The following is a 15,674-nucleotide window of genomic DNA, read 5'->3' as shown; positions in this document are numbered from 1 at the left end:
CCAACCTTGCGCTATATGGCTAATACTGCTAACCCTAGAAACCCACCTCAGCTTCCTGTACACTCCAGAAATCTCTGTATACTTTTAAAGCTAATTTGTTACATTAATTAATGCCTGTGTCTGTTTAGTCTTCCGTTCATCAGCCACCCCATTCATCCACATATTTTTTTGAGTGCTTAATGTGTACTAAAACTGTGACTTAAACAAAATACAATGTCCAGACTTTGCCCTTGAACTCATGGTAAAGTATTGAGATTTATTTAAAAAATTAAACTTTAAAAATTTTATCAGTAATATATGGACATAGTTTAAAAAATTAAAATAATATAGAAGAGTATAAAATTTAAAGTAAAATTTGTACCCTCTCATAGGTTTCTTCAATAAATGTATATACTTATATATGGATATATGCATATAAACTATACACATTATAAATTCCACAATATGTATAATTTATATAATTATATATAATATATAAAATAATATATAACATATGGGACATAAACATATACAATATATATTCATAAACAGTATAATATATATTAAAATTTAATACATATGAGCAAATGCAGTGTGTCTGCGTGTGTGTGTGTGTGTGTGTGTATACACAATTTGAATTACACTATATACATCTTGCACCCTGCTTTTTTTCACTTAATATATATTGGAGTTCTTTCCAAATCAGTGTACACAGATCTAACTTTTTAATGGCTACATGGTATTCAATTGAATATATTTTTCATAATTTAACTGGTTCCTTATTGAGGGAAATTTAGGTTCTTAGTCTTTTAAAATTTTCAACCAATGCTGCAATGAACATTTAAAAAATTTAGATCTTTACATATGTGGCAAAAAACTCTGTAAATTGTTAGATGTGGAATTGCTAGATCGAAGAGTAGGTACATTTAAACATTTTGATTGATAGCTTTCACGTTGCCAAATTGCTCTTAGATGAAATTGCACCAATTCTCACTCCCACCAATGAGCGTGCTCCATTCTCCAGAACCTTTTAGATATTTGCCAAGATAAAAATTTTACCTGGTTCTAATCGCCTTTAATTATGAGTTGCTCATTGTTTATTTTTATTAGTGATTCATATTTTTTAATATGCTATGTCCATGTCTTTTACCCATTTTGCTATTGACATTAATCCTTAAGCTTTTTTAAAAAACTGATAACACAAAGCTATATTTGAATCATGCTTTATAATTTGCTATTATATATTATTAAAATTTTTGAACTTCATATTAACCCTATAAAATAATTAGGTCCTTTCTTCATGGGTGATCAATAAGTGGCAAAGTTGGGACTTGAATTTGTATAGCGTGTGTCCCTTATCCACAATTCTGAAAACCTAGAATTTCTGAAAACCGACTTAAAATTTGACACCAAAACTCATCTGACACCAAAACATGACCTAAAATGATGTGAGGCTATTTATAGTCTTTGTTTATTCTATTTAGTGTATTTATAGCTCAGCATAAATAATGCATTTGAAGCATCACTGCCCCTGCTTCAGGTCCATCTTCTGCTTCATCCTCCCTCAAGTAGCCAACAAAGGCATAGATTTATCGAAAAAAACCGCACAAATTAATGGTTTGATTACATGATGTTGCCCCATTGTTCCAAATGGAGCGCGTTTTGTAACACATGGAATGTGCTCTGTATTACTGCCTAAAATCTGAAAAATCCTTCATTCTGAAACATCTTGAAGTCCAAGCTTTTTATTAGTTGATTTAAAAGAGCAAAAAGAAAGATAATTTTAACTTTTAATCCGTTTAAAATTTTAAGGCAACGATTGCAGTTTAATTTCTGGTAACTTTTTTAGCTGCACTGTCCAATTAGCACTAGTCGCAGGTGGTACTTGAAATGTGGCTAGTCTGAACTGAGATGTACTGTAAGTGTAAAATACCCGGTTTCGAAAAGTTTGTATGGAAAAAAATCTTATTTTAAAATACCCATTACATGATTTAAAATATTCTGGATATGTTGATTTAAATAAAATATATTATCAACATGTGGCTTGCATCACATTTCTATTGAGCAGCACTGCTGTGCATTCAAGCCAATACCATTAGCCCCTCCTCTACGCAGCCGGATTCCGCGGGGCCGAATTGCACACATCCCTGGGGTCCAACGGGCTAAACTAAGTGCCTTGACAAGTTCAGGACGCCGTTTTGTTTTGTTTTGTCCACTGGTTCTTTTCAAAGTCTTAAAACAATTTCTCAACAACCCGAACGTCGGCAAATCGCGTTTTCAATAAATTTGACCCACCACAGCCCAGGTCTTGCTCTCTTGCTTCTGCGCAGAAACGCGTCCTTATCGGGATTGTCCCCCGTCGGCTCCCGTCCGCCCCCAGGCGTTTCAGTGTGTGCGGATCCCTGCGTCCTGGGAGACGGCAGCGATGGCGTTCCGTTGTCAGCGGGACAGCTACGCGCGGGAGGTACGAGTGGCGGGGCGACGGACCTAATGCTGCCGGGTGCATGGAGGCGGTGCGGGAAGAGGGCGCTGCGTGGAGGGAGAACCGAGGTCGAGTCAGTCCTGGTGGACTGGGGGCTGGGGTCGGGCTTATTCTCATCCCTCTCTGCCTAGTTCACCACCACCGTGGTCTCCTGCCGTCCCGCGGAGCTGCAGACCGAAGGAAGCAATGGCAAGAAGGAAGTGCTGAGCGGTTTCCAAGTGGTGTTGGAAGACACGCTGCTTTTCCCTGAGGGCGGTGGACAGGTACCAGGCCCCTCCCTTCCCTCTTCCAATCCCCTCCCCACCCCTTCGCCCTCCCTTCCCTCTTCCCCTCCCTCCCCTCCCCCTCTCCCTTCTCTGGAAGCTCTTCATTCCTTTCCTCCCAGGTGGAAAATGCACTCCTGTCCTAATGCAAACAGATGGAGGTTTAGTTCAGTTCAGTCCATTTGTTCATTCAGCAAATGTTTATCAAATACTTAGCCATAACATATGCTGGGTTCTAGTCCAGGTTCTAAAGATAAGGAGTGAACGTGACAGTTCGTCCACATACATATCAATAGACTATTTATTGGAGAAGACAGGACTGTGAATAGATAAATAGTATGCCAGGTATGATAAGTGCCACAAGTAAAATTAAAGCTTGAGGGAAAGAGAATGAAGGCATGTTCTCCTAGGTCGGGGGCAAGTTATGGCAGTAGAGACCTAAGGGAAGTGAGGGGGTAAGCCATTACAATTGTCTAGTGGTGCTGGTGGGGGAGGGGGGAGAATTCCAGGCAGCAGGAAAAGCGATTGCAAAGGCCTTGAAGTAGGAATTAGTTTATGTGTTTGACAGGGATTGAAAAAGATTCCCCTGAGGGAGCAAAAGAGATGGCAGACTTAAGAGTGCGGTGATGGGGTAGCAACAAGGTCCAGTGTGAACATGGGAGAGGAGGATAAAACACCATTATAGGAGAGGCTTTTCCAGCAGAGATAATACAAGGGCAGGGAAGCCTGAAAGACTCTGACAAGTCTAGTTAACTACAAAAAGATATAGTTGGAGTCTATGGTGTGTGTTGATGACAGGTTGGAGATGACCATGGAAAGGTAAGTAGGGGATAATTGAGGCCTTGAAGGATGTATTAAGGTGTATGGACTTCATTCAGGAAGCTATGGTGAATCATGGAGGGTACTCAGGCAAAGAAGCGACGTAAGAGAACATGTGCAGTAAACTTGATAGTGAGAAAGTTTCAATTTCATATCCATGTCGTCATTATAGTGATATTCCCAACATACAGGTTTTCTGATCTGCTGAAGAAAATCTATGACCTCAGGCAACCATAGAAGGTCTCGTTTTATACATCACTTCTTTCAGGAAGTTTCCCCTGATTCCCTAAGACTGTTAGGTCTCTTTCCTTTGAGCTTCTCCAGAGCAATGTACTTTTTATGTTATAGCATGTTGTTGTAGATCATATTATAATTACGTGTTTGCATGTGTGTGTTTTTCAGACCCTGAAGTTCCACGAGGGGTCATGTCTTGTTTACAGTGTAGTCTTAGGCTGGCACAGTGTCTTGTAAGCAGTTGGCACCTGATATTTTTTTAAGTGAATAAATATTTTAAAATCTAATTCTAGTAGCAGTGCAGAGGATGAAGTGGAGGGAGGGAGGGAGATTCAGATCATTTCAGAAACTATTGAAAGATAAGGATCTAAGCTAAGGGAATAAGAGTGAGGATTAAGTTTCTTTGGGTTTTACTAAAATCTTTGTTGCTGTAGTTACCATCTTTGTTTTAATTCTGTTATTCTGTTCTGAAGAACAAAACATATAGGTGTTTAGAGTGAAGAGAGCAGACATCGTTCCCTCATGGAACAAGGTGGACCACCTCACTTGGCATTGCCTCTTCTTCCTTAGGGAGTCTCAAAATCTGGGTGTGTTTCTCACACGCTTTCCCCAGAGGGTCTTTGTATCCTGCAGTTAGGGTGAATCCTGCCTCCCACCACTGATTATCTTCACTTCTTTTCCCAGCCTGATGACCGTGGTACGATCAATGACATCTCTGTGCTGAGAGTGACCCGACGTGGGACCCAGGCTGATCATTTCACACAGACAGCTCTGACTCCTGGGACTGAGGTCCGGGTCCGGGTGGACTGGGAGCGGAGGTTTGACCACATGCAGCAGCATTCAGGTAGGTGGCGTGGGACAAGGGGTCTGCAGGAGGGGCAGGTGTGAATGAGGAAGCCGCGATGATTGACGTATGGTTTGGGTTCTCTAAGGAATTAATATTTTGGAAGAGACAGACATATTCAGAATCAGCTCTGATTGAGGCAGGATATACATTGTTATAAAAGGAATATGAATAATTAAATTATTAGAATAGCTGCAAGCTTTGACTATTACCAACTTCTCACTTGGTGCCTTTATCTGGATGTCTCATAGACTTCTTAAACTCAAAATCTCCAAAATGGAATTACAAAGCCACCCCTTCCCCGAGACCCGGTCTTCTGTTAGCATTCTCTGTGTTCCGTGCATGGTGTCAGTATCCACTCAGTTGCTGAAGTCCTGGAAGCCAGTCAGACACCTTTTTGGGGCTAGCCAGTCAGTTACTGAGTCCTATTGGTTTATTTTCTAAATACTTGTCTATATCCTCCCACTGTCAGTGCAATCATTCTAGTCCCAGCTCTCATTGTCTTTCTCTAGACCTCTGTAATAGCCTCCCGGCTAGTGTCCCCACATCCAGTCTTGCTTCTATGCAGCCCATTCTTCACAAAGCAGCTAGAATAATCTTTTTAAAATGAGTATCTGATCATCTCATTCTCCTGCTTTTCAGAGGCTTCCTGTAGCTCATGATAAAGCCAAACTTACTGTGGCCCCCAAGCCCCACCTGGGCTAGCGCTCGTCTGCTGCTCCAGCCTCAGCTGCCCCTTCCTACCCCCCTTGCTCTCTGTACTCTGGCCATTCTGGCCTTCTTCTCAATTCCTTGAAGGTGACCTGTTTCTTTCCTCCTTCAAGGCCTTTGGCTGTCTTGTTCTCTTTGCCTTTGCAGTTAATTCCTTCTCTTTCTCCTCCTCACTTCATCAGTCAGGGATAATGATGTATTTCTAGTGCCAAGTTCTGTGCTTTGCGTATGGTAAACACTTGGTAAATGTTTGTTGTATGAATGAATGCGGCACATTAGAACTTGTTCACATCCTGCCTCTGATAAGCTACATTGCCTTGGCAAGTTATTTGGTCTCTCTCGGCCTCAGTTTCCTCATTTGTGAAATGGCATCTTGCAGAATTCTCATGAGGATTTTCAATGAAGTATCTCAAGAGTATTACTCAGTGCCTGGCCGGTCTTCAGTAAGGAAGATGTGACGCTCGTGGGGGAGTAGGAGGCTCTCTGGGCTTCTCACTGTTCTCTTGGCTCTTGTTCTCTCTGCTCAGGGCAGCATCTCATCACAGCAGTTGCTGATCATCTGTTTGGGCTGAAGACAACATCATGGTGAGCGAGAGGCATGAGACTAACTGTAGGGCGTGGTCCCTGGCTACCAGCTCCTTCCCTGGTAAGGGGTTGGGGTAGGAGAATAAAAGAAAGGCAATGTTCAGAATCTGCTGTGTTCTCCTGTTCCCCTTGAAGATAGGGAGGTGGGTGACCTTGTGTTTCTCAGGGGAAACACGAGGATGAGAGAAGAGACATCTGCCTTTGTTTAGGAAGACCATGGAGTTTGGAGCCCAAAGACCTAGGGGGTGAATCCTGGCTGCGTGACCTTGATCACGTGCCTTACTACCTCTCACCTATAAGATGGAAATGATCGTCCCTGCCTTGCAGGACTTCTGTGAGGATTAAATCAGATAATTTATGTGGACAGTCTTTGTAAACGGTCAACTTTCTGATATTAGTGTTGTCATCATCAGTGTCCTGTGGCTACTCTACTTCTGACAGGGAGTTAGGGCGACTCCGGAGTGTGATTGAGCTGGATAGCCCCTCTGTGACTGCAGAGCAAGTAGCTGCCATTGAGCAGAGTGTTAATGAGAAAATCCGAGATCGGCTGCCCGTGAATGTGCGAGAGCTGAGCCTGAATGATCCTGAGGTGGAGCAGGTGAGGGGAGAGCCAGTGGGATGGCTTCTGGAGAGTGGCCCTCCGAGGGCTCCTCATCAAAATGCAGACAGCCCTTCCCTCTCCCCTGCGTTCCAGGTGCGGGGCCGGGGTTTGCCGGATGATCATGCTGGGCCCATTCGAGTTGTCACCATCAAGAGCGTCGATTCCAACATGTGCTGTGGGACCCATGTGAGCAATCTCAGTGACCTTCAGGTAGGTGAGAAAGGGCTTCTGAATGCGTAGGAGAGGTTGTCAGGAGCAGAGGATCACAACAGGGCTGGCAGTGATAGAGGGGGACAATGGGGGCGTCCTTAGTGAAATCAGTCATTTATTGCTTCCGAGCCTGGCGGAGGTCTAGGTCTCTCCTACGCGCGGCTCCAGCACCCAATGCTGTTTCTGCATGCGTGTGTATTTACCCCCTTGCCTCATGTAGGTCATTAAAATTCTGGGCACTGAGAAGGGGAAAAAGAATAAAACGAACCTGATATTTCTGGCTGGGAACCGGGTGCTGAAGTGGATGGAAAGAAGTTATGGAACTGAAAAAGCACTGACCACTCTGCTTAAGTATGCCCCCTTCTGTTGCCTCTTGTTTCTCAGATCCTGGACACCCCGGGGCTTAGATTTCCTACCTGTAAGGCAGACAGGATAATCTGTCTCGGGGGATCTGTCTCGGGGGGTACGGTGTGATCAGAAATGTTAAAGTGCTTTGGAGAGTAACTCACCCATACAAAATGGTTTAGTCCTTCATATCCACTCCCCCGATTGCCTAAGAGGCCTACTCGGAATGTCCCCAGGTCCCCATCTGGAGGAATTCACACTCTTTAGAAAGGCATCATAGGTGTATGCCCAACACCAAAAGCAGTTGGAAAGGCAGGCAGATCTCCCTGGACCTTTTTCTTGCAGGTGTGGAGCAGAGGAACACGTGGAAGCAGTGAAAAAGCTGCAGAACTCCACCAAGCTCCTTCAGAAGGTGATTGATTATTCCATGGAGGGTGGAGAGGGTTGGGCTCTGCCTGGAACAGGCTCCTGGAACAGACTTGGCCCCTGCACCTAACCAGATGTGTAGTTTGTCAGAGCCGGGGTGAGGGGAGAAAGAAGTGGAGGGAAGGTAGTTCTCTCGTGTTCTCCTTTCCACCTGTGTTACGACACCTGTTTCAGAACAACCTGAACCTGCTGAGAGACCTGGCGGTGCACATTGCCCGCAGCCTCAGGAGCAGCCCTGACTGGGGAGGTGTGATCGCATTACACAGGTGAGATGAGGTGTTGGGCTGTAGGGCTCAGCCTCCCCTGTATGCAGTGCATAGTGGGCGTCAGGTCACTCGTTGGTGTTCTCTAGGCTGAGGAGACCCTAAGATTTGTCGTACCTACCAGATTTCTTGGGTTTGATAGAAATACCTTCACATACCTTTCCTTCACACCTTCCCTCACCTCCTTCACCATCTAACGGATCTCCATTTACCCGGGTGCATCTTATTTAAGGGAGACAGAAACAAATGCAAAGCTTGTTATGCACTGCTGATGCTGAGAAGGACGTCCTGCTGGCCCTCAGCTGGCTCTCTTTCCCTTTGCTGAGGGAGTCTGGGAGTTCACACAAACAGCAGGGTTCCGACCTCACGAGGAGCTGGGCTTCCTGTGCTTTCTCAGCTCCCACTCCAACCTGGATCTCACGTCTGTGTCCTCTGTTGTAGGAAGGAGGGTGATTCTGAGTTCATGAATATCATCGCCAATGAGACCGGGTCAGAGGTAAGTGGAGTATGAGGTTCGCTGTGTACCCTGAGTAGCGATCTAAATGAGGGCGTCAGTTTAACATGAGCACGTGAAGAGTGGGAAATAGAAATTCGTTCGGTACTGTTTTCTTATGATCAGAGCTATGAGCCCAGCTCTGTTATAGGTGTTGAGCTAGGTCTGCGGTATTGACCTTTCCAGGGCTGTGACATTTACCATCTTCCAAGATCGTTTTAGCGGAGCTGGAACTCTTCTAAGCCGTCCAGGTTTAAGTGTGCTGAGGGCCTGATTTTAGAAATACGAGGGTTGCTAGACCTTTGAAGGCTGTTCCTTTCGTTTCCCTTTTCCTGACTTCAACTGCCCTTCCCTGTCCCGACAGACCAGGGCTTAGTGATTTCCTGGTCGCTCTTTTGTATTTATTCCAAAAAGCACTTTTTGGAAAACCTCGTCTGGGGCAAGCAGTGTGCACCTCTTTTCGTAATTCTTCTGTAGAGAGTACTGATCCTCAAGGAGCTCACTCTCTAGTCTGGGAGACAAATGTGCATATCAGCATTTAGAATTTAGGATGGTAAATGCTGGAGGTCTAGCATTACCTGAAAAGGTGGGGAGGTCTAGGGAAGGGGGACCCATTGGAGACTGCTTAGTGGTCATTGATAGACAAAGGAGCAAAGATGGTCAGGCAGAGGGGAAACACGGAGGTTTAGGCAGTGGCAGGCGTCGGGGTACGTCGAGGTCGAGCGGTGACCAGGCTGCAAAGGTTGGCAGGAGTCAGATCACGAAGGCATTTTGCACTTGGCCATGGTCAGCCGCCTTCAGCCTCCTTCATGCTGAAGCTAAGTTCCTGTAGTCACTCTCAGTTTCTTGGCCCTGGTGGGCCAGCGTGGAGAGGTGGCATTATCACTCATCTAGAACATACCTGTAGTTTAGGGGGGGGATGTCTTCTGTTTTGTTTTTGTTTTAATTGAGATGTGACATCGTGTAAGTTTAAGGTGTACAGCATGTTGATTTGATACATATGTAATTGCAACATGATTTAAAAATCTGTTCTTGAGACTGAGGAGAGGCAAGAGTTGAGGGGGATTGAACCCACATCCCTAAGGATCAGGGTTCATTTCCTTGTCTTACCTCCTAGGAGACTCTCCTGTTCTTAACTGTGGGCGATGAGAAAGGTGCTGGGCTCTTCTTACTGGCAGGACCTGCTGAGGCTGTGGAGACCCTGGGGCCCAGGTAATCTTCCGTGGACTGCCTTGCACGGGTGGGAGAGCAGATAAGCCTAACCCACTAATCCATCCCTGGGCTGATGACAAGGACCGCCACATCTGCAGGCTCATTTTGATTCACATCACAGGCCCCTGCGGTGGGCCGAGCAGAAATAATTTTGCCACCATTGTTCCCAGTTTTGCCGACGAGGGATGGCATACCTGTGTCTGGGACTCAGAGTTAAAGTGGCAGAACTGAGACATGAACCCAGGTCTTTGGGCTCTAAATCTCTTTTAGAAATTGAGATTCACAAGTGATCTGTGACTACTGGTGCTGGTTATTAGTGGGCATGTGAAACAGGTGCTGGACGCACTAGCAAAACAGAGGTAGTAACTCTTTGGGGGAAAAATTAGGATTTTGAGACAAAATTTTAAAAGGCATTGATGTAGTTGTTAGGGGAAAAGTAGAACTGTGTTGGACTTCTTTACCGTTGTATTATTGTTTATATTTTATTTTGAATTAGATGCGATGATGTAGTGTCCCCTTTTCTTTCTAGCATTTAGGGTTTTCAGAGTCCTGAGTGGCTCTGATGAATACATGTTCACTGTAAAGCATTGTAGGAAAACATAAGCTTTTAAAGCAGAGGTTCTGACAGGCAGCCAGAATTGGTCTGTAGACCGGTTTGGCCTGCGTACTATTTAAAATTTTTTAAATTAGTTGCTGCATTTTAAAATCAGATTTTTACATAAAAATGTACAGTTCTAGCTATTCTCAAAAAAGGAAAAAAAAAGGGCACTCTGGTAACACTGGGCGCACATTCCCACATGGTAGGAGGTACGAGGAACTCCCTCTTCAGACAGGCTTGTCCAGGCTACCACAGTGCCATCTTGCTCACTCACCCCCAGTTTGCCTCGCTGCTGCTGCTTCCCACACGCATTGTGTCTGCAGCCCCTTCCCCCTAGTGGACACTCACCCTGCTCTGGAGGCTCCCCTAATTTATCTCGCCCATTTTTAGACCCTTCTATTGTGTCCAGTTATCCACTCTTACAATAAACATGGTACATACAGCTTTATGCACATGTGCAAGTATTTTTAAGAAGGATTTCTAGAAGCCATCTACTCTTCCTCTCCCTTCCCCCCAGCCCACGAGGAAAGACTCAGGGCTGCTGCTCTTGGTTTTTCTGTGGCTTTTCCCTCGAAGACCTCCCGCTGACTATATCTCTGCCCCCACTCAGGGTGGCTGAGGTGCTGGAAGGCAAAGGAGCGGGGAAGAAAGGCCGCTTTCAGGGCAAAGCCACCAAGATGAGCCGGCGGGCAGAGGTGCAGGCGCTTCTCCAGGACTACATCAGCACACAGAGTGCTGAGGAGTGAGGACTCGGGCCAGCTCCCTGATGCTCCAGCCTCGGAGAACGGGCCTCCGCTGACCACAGAAGGAGTCTCTCGGATAACAGAATAGTTGGACTTGCGATGGTTGTGGTCCCATCTGTGACTTATTTATATGATACAGTCCAATGTGCTTTTGCAGTAAGTGTCTGTGAATAAACAGCTTTCTAATTTGGTCCCATTGGACATAACCCACGTGAATGAGCGTTACGCTGATGAAGTGCACTAATTTGTTGAAACTCAGCCGCAGCCTTTCTTCACGTAGAAATAGAGCTGCCAAAGGAGAGTGTCAGGCTGGAGGCTTGACCTACGGCGCAGACTCATTCACATCTTTTTTTTTTTCTTATTTCTTTTTCTAGTTTTGTATTTCAGAACTAAAAAGTATTGATGACTTTCCAAATAAATCTAGATAAGACACAAAAATATATAGCAGAAAGACGCTCCACGGTTTATTGAGGCAGAAAAAGGATGGAAAAACATACCATGAAGTCTAATCTGAAGAAAGCTGGTGTAGCATTAGTGATATCAGACAAACGGAACTTTAAGGCTACAAGCTATAAATAAGACTAAGAATCATTATTAGAAATCAAGAGGGACATGTAACGATAAAAGAAAGATAAAATCGTTCTAAATTTGTATGTGTCTAATAACAGCCTCAAAATACATAAAGCAGACACTGACGGATCTGAAATGAGAAACAAATCCACAATTGATGGAAAATTTAAACTCATCTTTCAGCAACTGATAGAGCAAGAGGAAGAAGCATTATCTTGAGGTTAAGAGCACAGACTGGAGTTTCACAGACCTGAGTAGAAATCCTGGCTTGGTGCATCTGTAGGTGGAAAATGATCAAGAAAGGCAAGGAAGTGATTACTTTTAAAAGTCAAGCCAGTATGTACCTCTGGGGGAGAGAGTGAAGCAGGATGAAGAAGGAACCCAAGATGGGGGTGGCAGAGTGGTTTCTAGGGTGCCGACAGAGTTTCGTTTCTTGGGTAGCAGTTACTTAGATATTTGCTTCATAATTATTCCTTAGTCTACATGTATGTGTTATTCCATGACGTTACACATTTCACAGTTTAAGAATACAGCTGAAAAAACTTCTGGTTCTGTCACTTGTCCTGGGAGAAGTTATCTTGCCATTTCAGCCTTCAGTTTCCTCACCGATACCATGGCATTGGGGCAGTACCTAGTTCTCTGGGGTGTCATGGGGTAACAGATTCAACTGGAAGTGCTCAAGAAAACACTGGAGCCCCCAAGTTGACCCAAGAACATGTAATTTTTGATAACCTAATATGCTCTGTTCCTCTTTACCTGCAAATCGAGAATGGATTATAAATGCAGGGGTGGCTCCCCTTCTGCCACCCCTCACAAGGCTGTGTGAGCCGCATCCTTGGGCTGTGCTGCTGCAGACATGGGTGTGAGTACGCTGTGCTGTCCTCGGTTCCTCCGGCGCTATGATTGAGCCCAAGGGAGGCTTCTTTGGAGCCCAGCAGCTACGGCAGATAGCTTCAGTTGAGATGTTCATCTTGTTCACCCAAGGACTTTCTTTATTCAAGTAAAAGTCCCATGTAAGGAAATTCTGCCATTCCTGCTAGAACAACGGCAGGCAGGGGACATGGCTGCATAGAATTTTGCTGGAAGGAATGGAATGGTCACTTCCAAACTTTTCAATTTAAATAAAGGAAACTTTTCTTCATGAAGTCTTACGTATAGAAGCCCACTATAGAAATGGGTGAAAGCTGCTATGATCTGGTTGGGGCACGGAGGCTTGGAGTTCTGCAGGCTCTGAAGCCCTCCGGTGCCCCGTGGAGCGATAGGGCACCATTTGAAAACCGTTGACTTAGTGCAACCACCTTATTTTATAGGTGAGAAGGTTCAGGGAAGTTAGGTGCCAGTGGGTACATCATTAGCGATAGTGCCATAGTGCTAAGCTCCTGAGGTAGTTAAAGAGATTAGCTTCAAATTTGACAGGTCATTTTTAATGTGCCATTGCATTTAAAATGTTGGCAAATCCCCCCAAAGAGCCCCTGAGTGTTCCCCTCACTGGGCGTTTCAGTTATGATGTTTGGAGTTGTATTGGTCCTTCAAACTTATTGTTACATCCTGGGTCTCCTGGTGGAGTTTTGTGCTTCCCTGTACATGTGATAAACCTGTGGAAAGTTCGGTACTAGGAATAAGAATGTAGTCTGCAAAACTAGGAAATCCAATTGATAATCCTTTCAATCTCTGAAAGAGAAGAAACTTATTTACAAGTTACCTCTTATTCAAACAATGCCAATTTTAGAAGATGTCTAGTTCTGATTTCCAATTTTCTAACTAGGTTTCAGATCCTTCTAGGACTATCCTAAGGAAGGTAACAGAATCAAAATAAGTCTAGGCCTGGAAGAAACCTTAGAGATTGACAACCTGATCTGACAAACAAGGAGATAAACTCCTTTTTTCTTTACTGGGGTAAAATAAACGTAAGTTACCATTTTCACCACTAAAGGAGATGAACTCTTAAGTGACTTGCCCGGAGGCATGCCACCCAGTGATAGGGCCCCAGTAGGAATCCCCCGAACTTTTTTGCCATCTCTTCGCACCACAGCGCACTGCCTCAAAACTCAAGGTTTTATAACCCAGGTGACCTCATACCTGACTTGTAAATAATGCACAAACTCCAATTACATGTGAGCAATTCAAACAGCCACGTCAATGAAGGGCCCAAATCTGACATTGCCATGTACAATGATAAACATTTAGCCCTTCATTTCGCCAATAAACTCTTGGAGTTGGTAAAAAATTACCTTCATAATTAAGATCTTAAATTCACCTAACACTCAGATCCAGCTATAACTTTAGCCAGAATAAAGATGGTCGAGGTGGGGAATTGACTCTGGGTAGTGAACACACAATGTGATATATGGAGGATATATTACTGAATTGTACACCTGAAACCTGTGTAACTTGACTAAGCATTGTCACCCCCAGTAAACTTTAATTAAAAGAAAAAAAAAGATGGTCAAGGCATAGACAGCCAGGATGAAATAACAGAAATAAGAAAAGTGACAAGATAAGCTGTGGCTGTGGTTGTGGGCAGCTGTTTCCATATTCTTCCAACTCAGAGGAGTTTCATTAAACAATCTTCTGGCTGTGAACGTTTAATGAGAGAACTGCAGTTACATAGACTGGGCCTCTGGGTGGATACAGCTCTGGGAGGCAGTCGTTTGTCCTCATGTGTCAGGAGCCTCTAAGGAGAGAAGGACAGGGTCCAGTTAGTCTTCGCCCACAGTGAAAGAAGCTGAAACAGCTTGTCTAGTAAACTTGAAAGCCACAAGGCAGCCTACTTGTCAGGGACAGGAGTCTGGAGTCTGAAGATTTCTCCTGGAGCCAGGAGCAGCTGAGTGGGAGAGCTGGGCTGCAGGGAGGTGTCCAGAAGGAGGGGGTATATAAGTTTCTTAGGCAAAAACTAGGCATACATAGGGGTATGAAAGGCATCAAGAGATTTTTTTTTTAATGTATTTTTTGAAAAGTCCTCCAACCCTGCCCCCCGAGCTACCCAAGTTCCCTTGCCAGAGACAACCACTGTCGTCCGTTTCTTAGGTGTCCTCCAGTAGTATTTTTTCATAGATGTGTATAAATCTTCCCTCTTTCGGAGCATAAACAGCAGCATACATACTGTATACTCCTCTGCATTCCACTTTTCTCAGTTAAACGAGTGCCATATTTTAAGACAAAGCCATAATATAAAAGTCATGCAGCATAACACGGATTTATTGGTGGAAGACGGGCAGGAGTCCCTTGAACAGAAGAGACCCATGTGAATTTATTTTCTGGTGTGTCTGTGTGTGTGTGATGTCCCTCTGTGTCTTTGTTTCATCCGTGTATAATACAAAGCAGTGGGCTGGAGGCCACCCTTGTTTGCCATCACTCAGGTGGGTTCTGGTCATGTAGACCTTGAGAGACCATATCATTTATTATCCAAACCTGGCACTGCTGAGGGTGAAAGGGGTTGCTCCACACATCATGCCAGAACCACAGTCACAAACCTGGATAGTCTCATGCAAACCAGGGTGTCTGGTCTCCCTGCTGAGACTCCCCGTGCCATGTGTCCTAAGAAAGGAGGAGCTTTTTGAAATAATTAGGAAAATACATATAAACTCTTGAGCAAGTTATGTGAAAACAGTAATTAGTTGTATGAGGTAAGGGAAAATGAAGCAGTGGTTTTTGAATTGGTGATGTCACTCACACCTGCCAAAGGGGCCCTAATCCAGTACCCTGGGGAAAGGGGGACGGGGAGAGGAACAGTTTGTATTCAGGGGACGGGTGGATTGTGTTTCATGAGGTTCCCCAGAATACAAAGCAGAATGAGTTTATTTATTAGAGTAACATTAAATTAGTACAAACAGAATAACAGGTATTTTATTAATTACAAAAATGTGATTATGTAAAAAAAGAGTTATGTACACATACACATATAGATGATATATTCTGGAACATTGCTATAACCCACTTTTACAGCTTAGAAAATAGTGAGAAGGGACTCCTTCCTGTGGGAGAAAGTTTTGTGACTTAAGTAGCCATAAATTGCTGACGACATAGATGTTTCACAAGGTGAGGGTCTCCTGTGTAACTACTGTACGTGCACATGTAGGTCCTGGATCAGACGTTAGTAGGAGAAACAGACACAGAGCAGTGACAGACAGACTTCAGGAAGTTATGCCTCAGTGTCCTACAGCCCCACCCCACCCTTCAGTCCTGAGTGGAAACCAGTGAGTCGGCCAAGCTGTGCTAGAATGCCAGGTCTTTTCCTTAATAAGAACTTAAATAAACTCCAGGGCCCCACTGGGAAAACAGTTCAAACATACCGTA

The 15,674-nt window shown here is 44.4% G+C and overlaps 1 protein-coding gene across 1 annotated transcript; it reads left to right on the top strand.

The window, feature by feature from the left end:
• Positions 1 to 2,309: 2,309 nt before the first annotated feature.
• AARSD1 (alanyl-tRNA synthetase domain containing 1) lies at positions 2,310 to 11,014 on the top strand. Its single transcript, XM_019747668.2, has 12 exons — positions 2,310 to 2,443; positions 2,593 to 2,724; positions 4,462 to 4,621; positions 5,860 to 5,917; positions 6,359 to 6,515; positions 6,612 to 6,728; positions 6,949 to 7,079; positions 7,419 to 7,485; positions 7,674 to 7,765; positions 8,204 to 8,258; positions 9,373 to 9,467; positions 10,676 to 11,014. The coding sequence occupies exons 1-12, from the start codon at positions 2,405 to 2,407 to the stop codon at positions 10,809 to 10,811; spliced, it is 1,239 nt and encodes a 412-aa protein (XP_019603227.2). The 5' UTR covers positions 2,310 to 2,404; the 3' UTR covers positions 10,812 to 11,014.
• Positions 11,015 to 15,674: the final 4,660 nt, after the last annotated feature.

This window comes from Rhinolophus sinicus, linkage group LG15 (genome assembly GCF_036562045.2).
Source record: "Rhinolophus sinicus isolate RSC01 linkage group LG15, ASM3656204v1, whole genome shotgun sequence".
Lineage (NCBI taxonomy): Eukaryota > Metazoa > Chordata > Mammalia > Chiroptera > Rhinolophidae > Rhinolophus > Rhinolophus sinicus.
The sequence above is the reverse complement of the archived record's forward strand: the minus strand, read 5'-3'. Positions and strand labels throughout refer to the sequence as shown.